Raw genomic sequence first — 12,228 nt, forward strand, 5'->3', positions numbered from 1 at the left:
CATTATTGTCATGTCACTCTTTTGAATGGTGAACTATGGCTGAAAGTACGTAAATTTATCATTATTTTTTTTAATGCAAATTGTATGACATTTAAATGTTTATATGTATAAATTCATATATATTATTATATACATGTAAAAATATTTCATTTAAAACAATAAAGTCTTTGGCTATACCACAGGATCTGTAGTTACATCTTGTTAACAAATATTGTATGGGGCGTTTCCATTATTTACTGTGAAATTGGCCATATACTATCTGACTTTTTCTTACTTCACTTACTTGCCACTGATGATGTTTTATAAGTTAGTATAGTTTATAGAGGATTACATAAATATTAATATTTTTTTCTAAACAGTAGTTCCAATTTTACCTTTCTTTCACGTGTCGTATTCCATATCAATTTTATAAATTCAAACCATTAACCATTTATCTTCTTTTCTATTCTTTTTCTTATATTTTTTTCATTCATTCATTTTTTTCTTCATTTCTTTATTTATTTTTTTATTTTTATTTTATTATAATTTGGATGTTGGCGTGATAGGTCATAACCACGTCTACATGTGGGTACATCACATATTTCCCAAATAAAAATTGAGAGTGTGGACATTGGGAAGGGAGGGGTACTGGTATCTTTCTTTCTTTTTTCTTCATTAGATAGAAATACTGTATATTACAATCTAAACAACTATTTTGATACAATTATGAATTTTCCATGTTCAGTTATTATGGACTTATATAGAAATACAACGTGACTTGATGGGTCAAAGGTGAAACTCAGGTGACACTTGTTGTTTCAAAATTATTCATTACAGTGAATTGAAACATGTATTAAAATTATTAGGCCGATACTTTTTTTGAGACCAAAACCAAGTCCGTATGGACAACAGTCATGAAGCATGAAACCCTGTAACATATACGGGCATATGCTAAATGTGGTGTTGTTTGTCATTCTTAAAGTAAAATGTTATATTAGACCAAATAGAAACATGCATGATTTTAACAATTTGAAAAAGATATCAATTTTCAGCGTCCTGCGGTTGCAAAGATACAGAATTCTACATATTTCCTCCAAATTTGAATATTTAAGCTAATATGCATTTTAACGGGACATGAACGGACGGAGTTGCGATTTTCAGGATTTTATCTCCGTGTTTTATTACCTTGGTTTGCGGTAAACAGAAACATGCATCCAACCAATTTGACACCAAAATGAATTCTCAAAAACAGTAGTTGTGGAGACAAGGACATTTTCTGCAAAGCAAAGGGCCACAGGTCAAATCTAATATTTTGAAGAAAATTTGGAAGAAAATGTTGAATTAATACTAATAGAGACATGCATTATTATTCTGAACCATTTAAAGTAAAAATCAAGTTTATGTGACCACTGGTTACGAAGTTAGCGAACCCTATAATTTTATTCCTATTTTGCATATTTTAGTTAGTTTTCATATGAACGGGATTTATATCGGAGGTGTGACTTTCACAATTTTATCTCCTCGTCCATAACCTTGTTTGCACATTGTTAACTTTAAATGTCAGATTACATGTACATTTCAATATATTTGGCGGCCATTTAAAAAGAAAACGACCACAATTTGCATATAAGGCTTCGACGCAAATGTCATCCAGGCTGTGGGTGACCAGAAGATGTCAATAAAGACTTCTGGCATGGATGACTGCTTTTAACATTGCACACCTCATAAAGTGATTTCTAGGCCTCTTTTCAGATTTTTTTTTCTAGATTAAAATTATTGTCACACCTCTATTTCTCTCCAGCTACAAACAGCCCTGCTTCTCAACTCTTAGTTGTCTCTGACCTTGTATGTAACTTTATATCAACTTCACAAAACAGGTTGCTATCTTGTTATCTTAATTTTAAACCGATATTTTAATTAATAAAACTTGGATTATACACCATCAGTCCCGTATATTCGGGATACCGAAGGCGTTGACTGGATCAACCTGGAACATACAAGTGATTTAAAAAAACCAACTCCTCAAATAAAAGTGCACACACACACTAATCTTTAGTATAACTCATAATTTATTTTGTATAGAGTACAATGTACTTGACTGCCGAGACACAATTAGGTATACCCTATGTAGTGGAAGAGGATACGAGTCACGAAAACGAGTTCAAAATTATCATACTAAAGTAGCAAAGGGTATGGAACCCGTAAGGATAAACGGTGGGGAAACCTATATGGGTAACAGGGTCAGGGCATACTCGTTGGGAAAGTTAATGGGTCAGTCCATGTGGAAAAACTATGGGCAATTACAATGGGTACTATCTTGTGGGCAAAAACATTTGGGAAAGTAAGTAAAAAAGTGTGATCATGCCCATATGGGTAAGCGCAAATGGGACCCACAAGAAAAAATTGGCAGACTCATAAGGGCTATTTCTGGAACAGCCCATGTGAGTAAAGTACGGGCAATCACATATTGGCACTATAAGGGCCAAAACATTTGATATACATTTTTAAAATATGGGCATGCACATTTGGGGCCCTTGAGGGCAAGAAATGGGAACATTCATAATGGTTCTTTGTTAGTCAGCCCTTGTTTGAAAATCATGGACAATAGCATCATCTCTCAACTTGAGTCTCAGTTCCCTTGGCAGTCGCCCTAAACCTGAAATGACACTAGAGCAGTTCACATTGTGAAGGGCAAAATCTTTATAAAGGTGTGATTCATTAATGTTGACCAAACCAATTTGTACACTTGCTTTTAGGCCTAGCAGGGGCAAGCTCTTGCACTGATCCACAAAAGTAAACTTCAGGGTATATGTGTGTGTGTGTGTGTGGGTGGTCTTGGTTAGTTACTTAACATTGTTGTCTCCACATTTTCAAATTATTGAACATCCTAAGGACTACATTGGTCGGCTTTAAGGTTGCCCCACCAAAATTGTTTGCCCGTTGTGTTGCCGTCCACAGAACATCAGTCATTCAGCATCTCCTTTTGTCTGCGTATCAGGTGTAGTTTCTGTGTCTCCTGTGTAATGTCTGATAGCTGGTTCTTCGCCTGCTCTGCTGCACGACATATAGTTATCGCCTGTGACAATCCAACAGCAAACCTTAGCCCCTCTAGCATGATCACTGCATCATTCCCAATGCACGTAATAAACTTTGCTGCTCTTACTTGTAGGCCATCAGCTGTACAGCTAAAAGTGCCTGGAAAGTGACATGTGTCCCGGCAAAATATGGATCAGCTGATTTTTGCAGTATACACTCTCCAACACATCATGTTTAGAGGTCATTAAAATCATGGCCAAATCTCTGTAATAATTGAGTGTTCAGAATCCAGCAGCAAAGACAGTTCACAACAGATAGAGAGATTTTGGTTTCATTATTAATTTCTTAAGCCATTAAAAAATCAACTGAAAAACTTCAAAAAATGAAGTAAGTTTGTCTTTTCTTCAATATCATACAAAGTTCCGAGGTCAATAAGATCATGCTGTAATCATTGAGTGTTTGGATTTCAACAGTAAAGACAGTTCCCAACAGATATACAGATTATCGTATCGTTATTTAATTATTAAGAGCGTCAAAAATAAAATTAAAAACCTAAAAAAATTAAGAAAATGTATTTTTTTTTAAATCTCGTACAAAGTTCTGAGGTCAATAAAATCTTGCCGAATATACTGTAATCATCGAGTGTTTAGTTTCTTACAGCAAAGACAGTTCCTAACAGATATAGAGATTGTGGTATCATTATTTATTTATTAAGACTTAAACAAATAAACTTCAAAACTTCAAAAAATGAAGAAAACATAAGTATTTTTTAAATCGTGTATACGGTTCTGAGAGGTGTATGGTCATATTAAAATCATGCTGCAATAATTAGTGTTTAGATTCCTACCGCAAACACAGTTCCTTTTTCTCTTTTGTGGGGTTGTTCCATTTTTATTTCATCAAAATACCATCATTCATATATTAAAGCAATGATATAGGTAGTTAATTAATGTTTCATTTCAGATTCATTAACATTTATTACATAATGGTCAAATTTAGTAGTTAAAGTACTTAACTTACTTAAATTTATCTTTCAATTTTATCTTTTTCGTTATTGACACATTTTATAAATTTTTGTCTTCCTTCTTTGTCTTTCTCTACAACCAACACCTAAAATATTCCATAAATACAATAGAAATAAATCTAACAAATAATTACATAAATAATGCTTTCGGTACTCCTGTGTCTTAGTTTGCTTTATTACATCTCATGGTTCTCGTGCGGTCTCGTGCGTTAAGTTCTTTATGTTTTTCTATATTTTAATAAAGGTACTGTAATTAAATTATCCTCATCATCAACTTCTTCATAAATACTATAGAAATAAATCTAACACATAATTACATAAATAATGCTTTTCATACTTCTGTGTCTTAGTTTGCTTTACATCTGATGGTTAAAAATTGCTTTTGTTCTTCTCGTGCGTTAAGAAAGTTCTTTATGTTACATTACATTTTTGTATTTTCTATATTTTAATAAAGGTACTGTAATTAAATTATCCTCATCAACTTCTTCGCATTTCTCTACAATACGCCATAAATACAATAAAAAATTAAGTCTAAAAAATATTTACATAATAATGCTTTCCGTACTCCTGTGCCTTACTTTGCTTTATATCTCATGGCTAAAAATTGCTTATCTTCTCATGCGTTTAGTTCTTTAAGTTACGTTACATTATTGTATTTTTTTTATATTTTAATAAAAGTACTGTAATTAAATTATCCTCATCATCAACTTCTTCATAAATACTATAGAAATAAATCTAACAAATATTTACATAAATAATGCTGTTCATACTTCTGTGTCTTAGTTTGCTTTACATCTGATGGTTAAAAATTGCTTATGTTCTTCTCGTGCGTTAAGAAAGTTCTTTATGTTAGATTACATTTTTGTATTTTCTATATTTTAATAAAGGTACTGTAATTAAATTATCCTCATCAACTTCTTCGCCTTTCTCTACAATACGCCATAAATACAATAAAAAAAAATAAGTATAAAAAATATTTACATAAATAATGCTTTCCGTACTCCTGTGCCTTAGTTTGCTTTATATCTCATGGCTAAAAATTGCTTATCTTCTCATGCGTTTAGTTCTTTAAGTTACGTTACATTATTGAATATTTTTTTATATTTTAATAAAAGTACTGTAATTAAATTATACAACCTATTGTTATTTCAAATTTTTTGTAATTTTTAATGATTTATCATCTTTGTATATTGTATATTCAATGACATGAATATTGTTTAATTAAGAGGAAGAAAAATAATCTTAAAAAGCCAATGGATCTGTAAGCAAGTCATCAGATGTCGCTATCCTTATCATCACCAATGTCTACGATGTTCTCAAATGATAGAGTTCAACACTAGTTGTTTCCACAAACTTACAGATTTACACAAATAAGTACAAGGCAAATCACTTTTACGACAGGAACATCTTCCTGTTTCACACTTGCCTTGCCTACATCCAGTGTACAGATTGCAATAAGATCTCTGGTGTTGGAGCCTTTGTTGACCAAGTAATGATTAGCTCTTCATCCTGAATTTGCCACCCATGGGATGACCATTTCGGGATGGTGGATTAATTTTTGCACTTAATGACTTGCGATGAATAGAGGCTTGGTAATTAAACCGCTTACAATGCTGTAAAAGTGCATCTTTTGTTAGAGGAAGACTCTGTTCTGAAGACGACGAGGTACAGAAAACTTTGTATCTGACAACATTTACATCAGATGTCTTTACGCCAATTATAGTTGGCAAACAAATCCTTCTAGATAGAACTGCAACAGTTGAATCTTGTAGTGGACTTCAAAGGCAACACAATACCCTTCTTCAATATGCATGAAAATTGACTCATCTGCTTTTAGCTTGGCTGCTTGTAATAGTACACCTAAACAAAAGTAAAAACATAAATTCATTTTAATGATAGATATATTATATTCAGGTTTATGCTTTCTTGAATAATGTCGTATGTTTATATGTCGTATGGCTATATTATTCAAGATCTGAGTCAACATAGTGATGTGAGCAAAAATGATTGTAGAAGGTTTCAGAAACTTCTAAAGAAACTAATGAAAGCTGAAGCAGATCTGAACTTCCTAAACAATATATATATATATATATCCGTTTGTCTTTTGCGACGAACCATAGTCAAACGTTTAACTTCTTATATATTATGCAAAATTTAGGTAATAATTGGGTCGTTGGTCAACTCGATCGACGATGCTGACCTCAGTTTCGATTTGTTTGGCGAAGGTTTAGGCTAGAAGATCATCATTATTCTGTCTTAGATTCTGCTCACGTTATTTGTATTTTTTGCTAGCAAATTCAATTGTTCTTTTATTAATAGGGTGGTATCCGATTTGTAAGCTAGTATCATCATCTAGGCCAGGGCTACTATACTAAATTCACACGCCAGCAAATCTATCGACGACTCGGCCAGAGTACATTCATGGCTTTCCAAATCTTTTTCATTGTTTTGCGCACATTCTAAATGTTTTCCATTTTTTCTTGTAAAAGGTTGTACCCCGCTTGACCGAAAAACATCAAAATGCATTGTGCAGCGAAGATTCTTTGGATTTACCCCTTTGTTTACAGATTTCTTACCACTTCCAGGTGGTGGATCGTGCGGCTGCCTGTAGGTCGCCATCTTTGTTGTTGTCATAATGCGCGCTCAATCGTAGTTTAATTTTGTTTTGGGATTGGTCAAATCAGGTCACATGATAAATCCTCGCATTGATATTTTTGCAATGGCGACTATTCACGCATCGCGACAAATTCCAAATAGTTCGTTAACAAAAATGATTACTGCTGCTGGTCCAGCTGCCTGCTGCAAGTTGGCGTCACTAACGAGAGGCGTCGTCTGTCCACCCTGTCCGCTAGTATTGCTAGGGTTAGTGTTTCAACCACTAGAACTACTCGTTGGTTTAGACATTCTGACACCATGTACCGTGTTCTAAGTTACACCCTTCTCCCGAAGTTGCAAACATTATTTCTGGCCTCATACCGGATAAGGCTTGTGGCCCGGATTCTATCGCACCTCACATGCTTAAACCAAATAAAGATGTCATATGCTACCCACTTTTTTCAACATGTCTCTGCAGTCTAGAAAGGTACTTAGTGCATGGAAATTGCCCATGCTGTACTAATCTACAAAGCAAAGTGTAGTAGAAAAAAACATCAGTTCTTATCGCCTGATATCTGTTTTACCTCATTAATTTGCAAAATTTTAAAAAGAGTTGTAAACACTGTTATTTACAATAATTGTTCTCTCAATCATTTGATATCAAACGTTTAATTTGAATTCGGTCGTGGTTTTTCCTGTACTTCACAGCTTGTTCAGATGGTTCATGACTGGTCAATCTCACCTGACAGCTTTGAAGCTGACTATGTGAAAAATCCGCAATGAAAATATAACGTGTTCTGATTTTCTATCCCAAAGATCTCAATGTGTTAAGTTTCGTTGCACAAATTCTGACACTATCCAGTTACTTCTGGAGTCCCACAAGGGTAAATCCTTGTGCCTTTATTATTTGGTCTTTTTGTTAATGATTTACCCGTAGTAATTTCTTTTAACACAAAACTGATGATGTATACCGATGATACCGTTCTTTATCGCCCTATTTCTTTGCTTGCTGATGTCACAACGCTTCAATCACATTTAAATGCAATACATCACTGGAGCAAAGAAATTTTAATGAAAATTAATGCATCCAATTGCAAAACATTATATAATTACCCGTTATAAAAATTTCATTTCTGATAATTACCATATTAATAACATTGCTTTAGAGAAGGTCTTTGAACACAAGCATCTTGGAATACCAATATTTCGAGATCTAAAAATAGTCTCAACATGTTGAAATTACTACGTCCAAAGCCAATCGTCGCTTTGGTATGATATCTTAGAATTATGCTGTTCCCGCTTTGAACCCAAACTCAATAAATGATATTGCGTGCGTGGAAAGAGTTCAAACAAATTTCACTCGTTTTTATTTTGGGCAATCCAGGAAATCGTATCTCGATCCACTACCTCAACTATCAGATTTGTTGTTCTGCTCATAGTTTCCCTTTGCTGTCCACAAGGCGCAAGACAGCTTCCCTGCAATTAACTTATTCGTTCTTGTACAATCGATGTCAAATTTTGTTCACTGTTAGTTTTCACATAGATTTTCTTTTTCTTCTGCATAGGAGGTTTGGCAGATGCAACGCACTTAGTTTTTCCTTTTTTCAATTCCGCTTCCGTGCTATCGCTTGAGATTCGTCTTGACAGCAATTTCGAGTCCTTCTCAAAATCCACTTCTGAGTTGCTGTCTGATTAATTGCTAATTAATTTCTCTTCTTGTGATTGTGCTGTCTTTTGTCTCTGTTTTTGCATGTGTGTGCAATGACACCTCTGGCTACAGGGACGTTAGTCAAATTTTCCCTTGTATACTCTCAAACGTAAAAGAAACATATATTATTATTAGTATTTTTAGGCAGACAGCCCTTAGTATTACTATTTGAATAAGATTTCTAAGTAGTAGGCCTATACTTTAAAACATAAATATATACGTAGGACTATTAGACAAATATAAAACGAAATTAAACAGAAAAGGAGTAAATACAATATAGAGCGGCTCAATCTGAAAGACCTCATGGGTATTTAGTATAATTAGCCTCTGATGAGAGCAGCGGCGGCGCAAGAATCCCCGACAAGGGTCAAAGTCGCCGACGAGAACAAAGTGGTCGTGGTCGGGCATCGTTAATCCCCTTTCGAAAGTGGTCCAGGGCGAAGCCTTCCACCCCACCCCCACCCCAAAAATGACAATTTAGTGGTTTGAAAGGCTTATTCAACCGATCTTAAAGTCTCTAGTATAATTTTTTTTTCTCCTCAACGTATTGTGGGTTTTCTCTCAGACCGGGGGGGGGGGGGTGGCTGCAGTCCACTCAATTCTTCGTTTGCAGCGTTCTTAGTTTGATTACGTCATAATTTACATTATCAAATCAGAGAAACAGATTGACACTATATCGATGTTGGCATATTTTCCGGTGCCGACATAATAAACACTGGCTATTTTATTAAATGACATTATTAATAATAATCAATTTCACATGTTCTCTTTGTAGTACAACCTTCTCAGAAACACTTTTGGAACACCTTGAAGGACTCAGCTGTTTTAATAATCATTGGAATAGTAATGGTAACTGTGGTAACTTTGTATTGTGGATATTCGAAACTGAAAAACTTCAAAGTTTTTACAAAATGGCCTGAACCTAAATTCACTAAAATTGTAAGAGTTTATACTATTAATTGCATGTGCGTATCAATTTAAATTATGTTTTACACACACACACACATACACACACACACCCACACACACACGCAAACACCCCCTCCCCACCCACACACACACACACACACACACACACACACATATTTCGATAGCTCCTGCTATCTTTATCAACGTTAAAGTGAGGAATCTTGGAAGACCTTATACATAATACATATACATATTACATTACATAAAAAAATAAGAAATAATAGTATATATTCTACTGAGGAAGAACCAGTGTTGTCCGATAGCCCTGGTTCTATTTCTGGCTGTTTACTTACGCATACTTTACTCTCGCTTTGATAGCAAGAGGTTGCACATTCGAATCCAGCCCGAGATACGTTTATTATCCAAGTGAATAAACATTTCTTCGAAGGGCTATGCTTGATACGATTATAACATCTTGTTCCTATTCGAGCACATTTGTATCTGTCTGTTTATATTGTGTTTACGGTGCTGCACAGCAAACCCAATTTGAATTTTATTTACTGACTTTCAAGCTGCAATCTATAAGCTGTTGTAGCTTAAACACTATGTGTTAGAGTTTCAGTCAGTTGTATGAGAAAAATGCCAGGTAGTTAGATCTGCTCGGGTGTGATAATCGCCTTGATAGCGAGAGATTCCAGATTGAAATTCTACCAGACACACCTTTTTTTTATGCAACTGAATAAAGGAACGTTTTGTTGAAGTGCTATGCTTGACAGAATTTTAACATCTTGCTCCTATTTGAGCACTGGTATCATTATTTATCCATTTGTATTTTCCATTGTAGAATTTCAATGAAGTAAATTTTCCGGTTCGTGAAAGTGAAGTATTTGATGAGTTGCGTGCTAGGCAGACTACGATCACCATATCGCAAAGGGGATGTAGTGCTGACTGTAGAATATTGCAGAACCATCCATATCTTGGAACTGAGAATACCACTGAAAACAGTGTACATTTTCTTGAAGATAAAGATGGATTATTAGATGGTACAGTGGTATACAATACTGCAAGAGAAAAGAAATTGAACGTCCAGTCAGTTCAGAATGAAAATTTAAGATCTGAATCAAATGTTAATTGCATTGGTAAAGTCATGTATATTGACTCATCAGTCTCTTCAAATATAACTAGAGATAAAAATGCCGTGTTAATTAAGAACAATGGTCATTTTTTAATGCCTCAAGGTCAATACTCTGACCAGAAAGTTATAACACCGTGTTCAGACTTGAGTACTGTGTGCCCAGACCGCCAATATATAGCCCCTTGCTTAGATCACGAGGGTATAGTCCCACTCGCCGACAATTTACCTAAAATATTAGACACTAAAGACACTGTTCCAAGCTTAGAACATAGCAATATAGCTCCTAATTTTGACAGCGCATATGTGGCTTTATCCTCCAATCATATTGGCTTGAATTCTCCACTAAAACAAGATTTACCGGTAGCTCTTGGCAAAGTTTGCGATCCACTGTTTTCATGTTCAAACTAAAAATGCATGGCTCCTCGCTGAGACACTAATGTATGTTCATGTTCAGACTATCTGTTGATTACGCCCAAATCTGCTAAATTGCCAGTCACTTTTCCATCAGAAAACAATAATAATGATTATGTTACAATGACTTCTCATAAACTAAATGCCTTTCAATGATACTGTGGGGAAATGAGTTTTTTGATTACTATACCATAATAAGAAACTATTTTTGTTTGTTTTCGTTTTGCGGTGATGCGCCGGGCGTAGATATATTTTACTGTGCGTATCATGTTAGAAGGCCTACGTAGCCGAACACGTTTTTCAGTCCCTTTCTTGCACGGGTCTGAACAGTGACAAGACGTGTGTAATTGTCGTTGTAAACAAAGTACTGTTTTGGTGTTATTGAATTGTTCTGTTACGTTGAATTTATAAACAGTTTAGATTTAGTTAGTTACAATTATAAATAGTTATCTGAAGATAAATTGGTATCTTGTACTCATGAGTTGCGGTTTTATTTTGAATTATCTTTGGTAATAACTAGGCCTAGGCTGAGAGCCGATTAATGTGCATGCTCAAACCAGTTGTAGTGCTGTGCTACGACTATTCATTGTGATGAGATGACATGTTAAATTGTTTGACTAAGAATCATAACCACATCAATATGTGTGTCCTATTTATCTCTATATAATAATGTTGGAAGAGTTCACAGTTAAACGTTAATTAAAATTGTTTAATCAGTATCTAGTTGATCACGTTGAGCAGCGTGAGCTCGTTCGTGCGGTTAGTTAGGTAACTTTATATCACGTTGGTGGCGCTCTTAGGTAAACAAGATGGCTGCGCCCATGATATGTAAACAAAAATGGCTGCGCCCATGAGACAAACTATTATAGGGTTGCGTTTGTTAATGATTAAATTAGATTGAATGTTTGTTAACTTGTTTAATTGTGATCGTTAATAACTACTGGACTATATAATATCCATTTATAGAAAATTGTATTTGATTTAACCACAGAGCTATTAAACAAATACGAGTGCTGACAAAATGGCGAAGCAATGCAGAGTTGTGTATGTGTACCATCCAAGATGGCCGCCGTAGGAAAGCGCCACCTTCTGGCTTATTATACATATTATTACCATGAATAAGCCCTCTGACTGACTATTATTTCATTAATGATAATTGGTATTGATAATAACAAATTATTAAACTATCGTAGCCAGAAAGAGGCCAAGTAGAGGATCTTATTCAAAAATTTAAAAAATAAATAAAATCGAGTAAATTTACACCCATACACCGCAACGCTCGAGTTTCAAACATACGGATACAACTAGCTGTAATGAACTTTCTGTGCAAATTGAGGGCGCCATTGAAAATGATAGTGCTTAGACGAAATTTGATTGGCTGAATCTATGGCAGGCATCTTGGATGGTACACACACACAGTTCTGCGTATTT

General features: G+C 34.7%; 1 protein-coding gene across 3 annotated transcripts in view; it reads left to right on the plus strand.

Annotated features, from left to right (window-relative positions):
- LOC117112473 overlaps window positions 1–11,927 on the plus strand; it is a 75,498-nt gene extending 63,571 nt beyond the window's left edge. For all 3 annotated transcript variants that reach the window (XM_033255559.1, XM_033255560.1, XM_033255561.1), the window contains 2 exons: window positions 9,118–9,281; window positions 10,096–11,927. In XM_033255559.1, the coding sequence (XP_033111450.1) occupies window positions 9,118–9,281; window positions 10,096–10,794 (863 nt within the window). In that variant the 3' untranslated portion in view covers window positions 10,795–11,927. The remainder of the gene's footprint in view (window positions 1–9,117; window positions 9,282–10,095) is intronic.
- The last annotated feature ends 301 nt before the right edge of the window (window positions 11,928–12,228 follow it).

Source organism: Anneissia japonica, unplaced genomic scaffold (assembly GCF_011630105.1).
Source record: "Anneissia japonica isolate Jap-2015-1 unplaced genomic scaffold, ASM1163010v1 scaffold3220_len204154_cov177, whole genome shotgun sequence".
NCBI classification, from domain to species: domain Eukaryota; kingdom Metazoa; phylum Echinodermata; class Crinoidea; order Comatulida; family Comatulidae; genus Anneissia; species Anneissia japonica.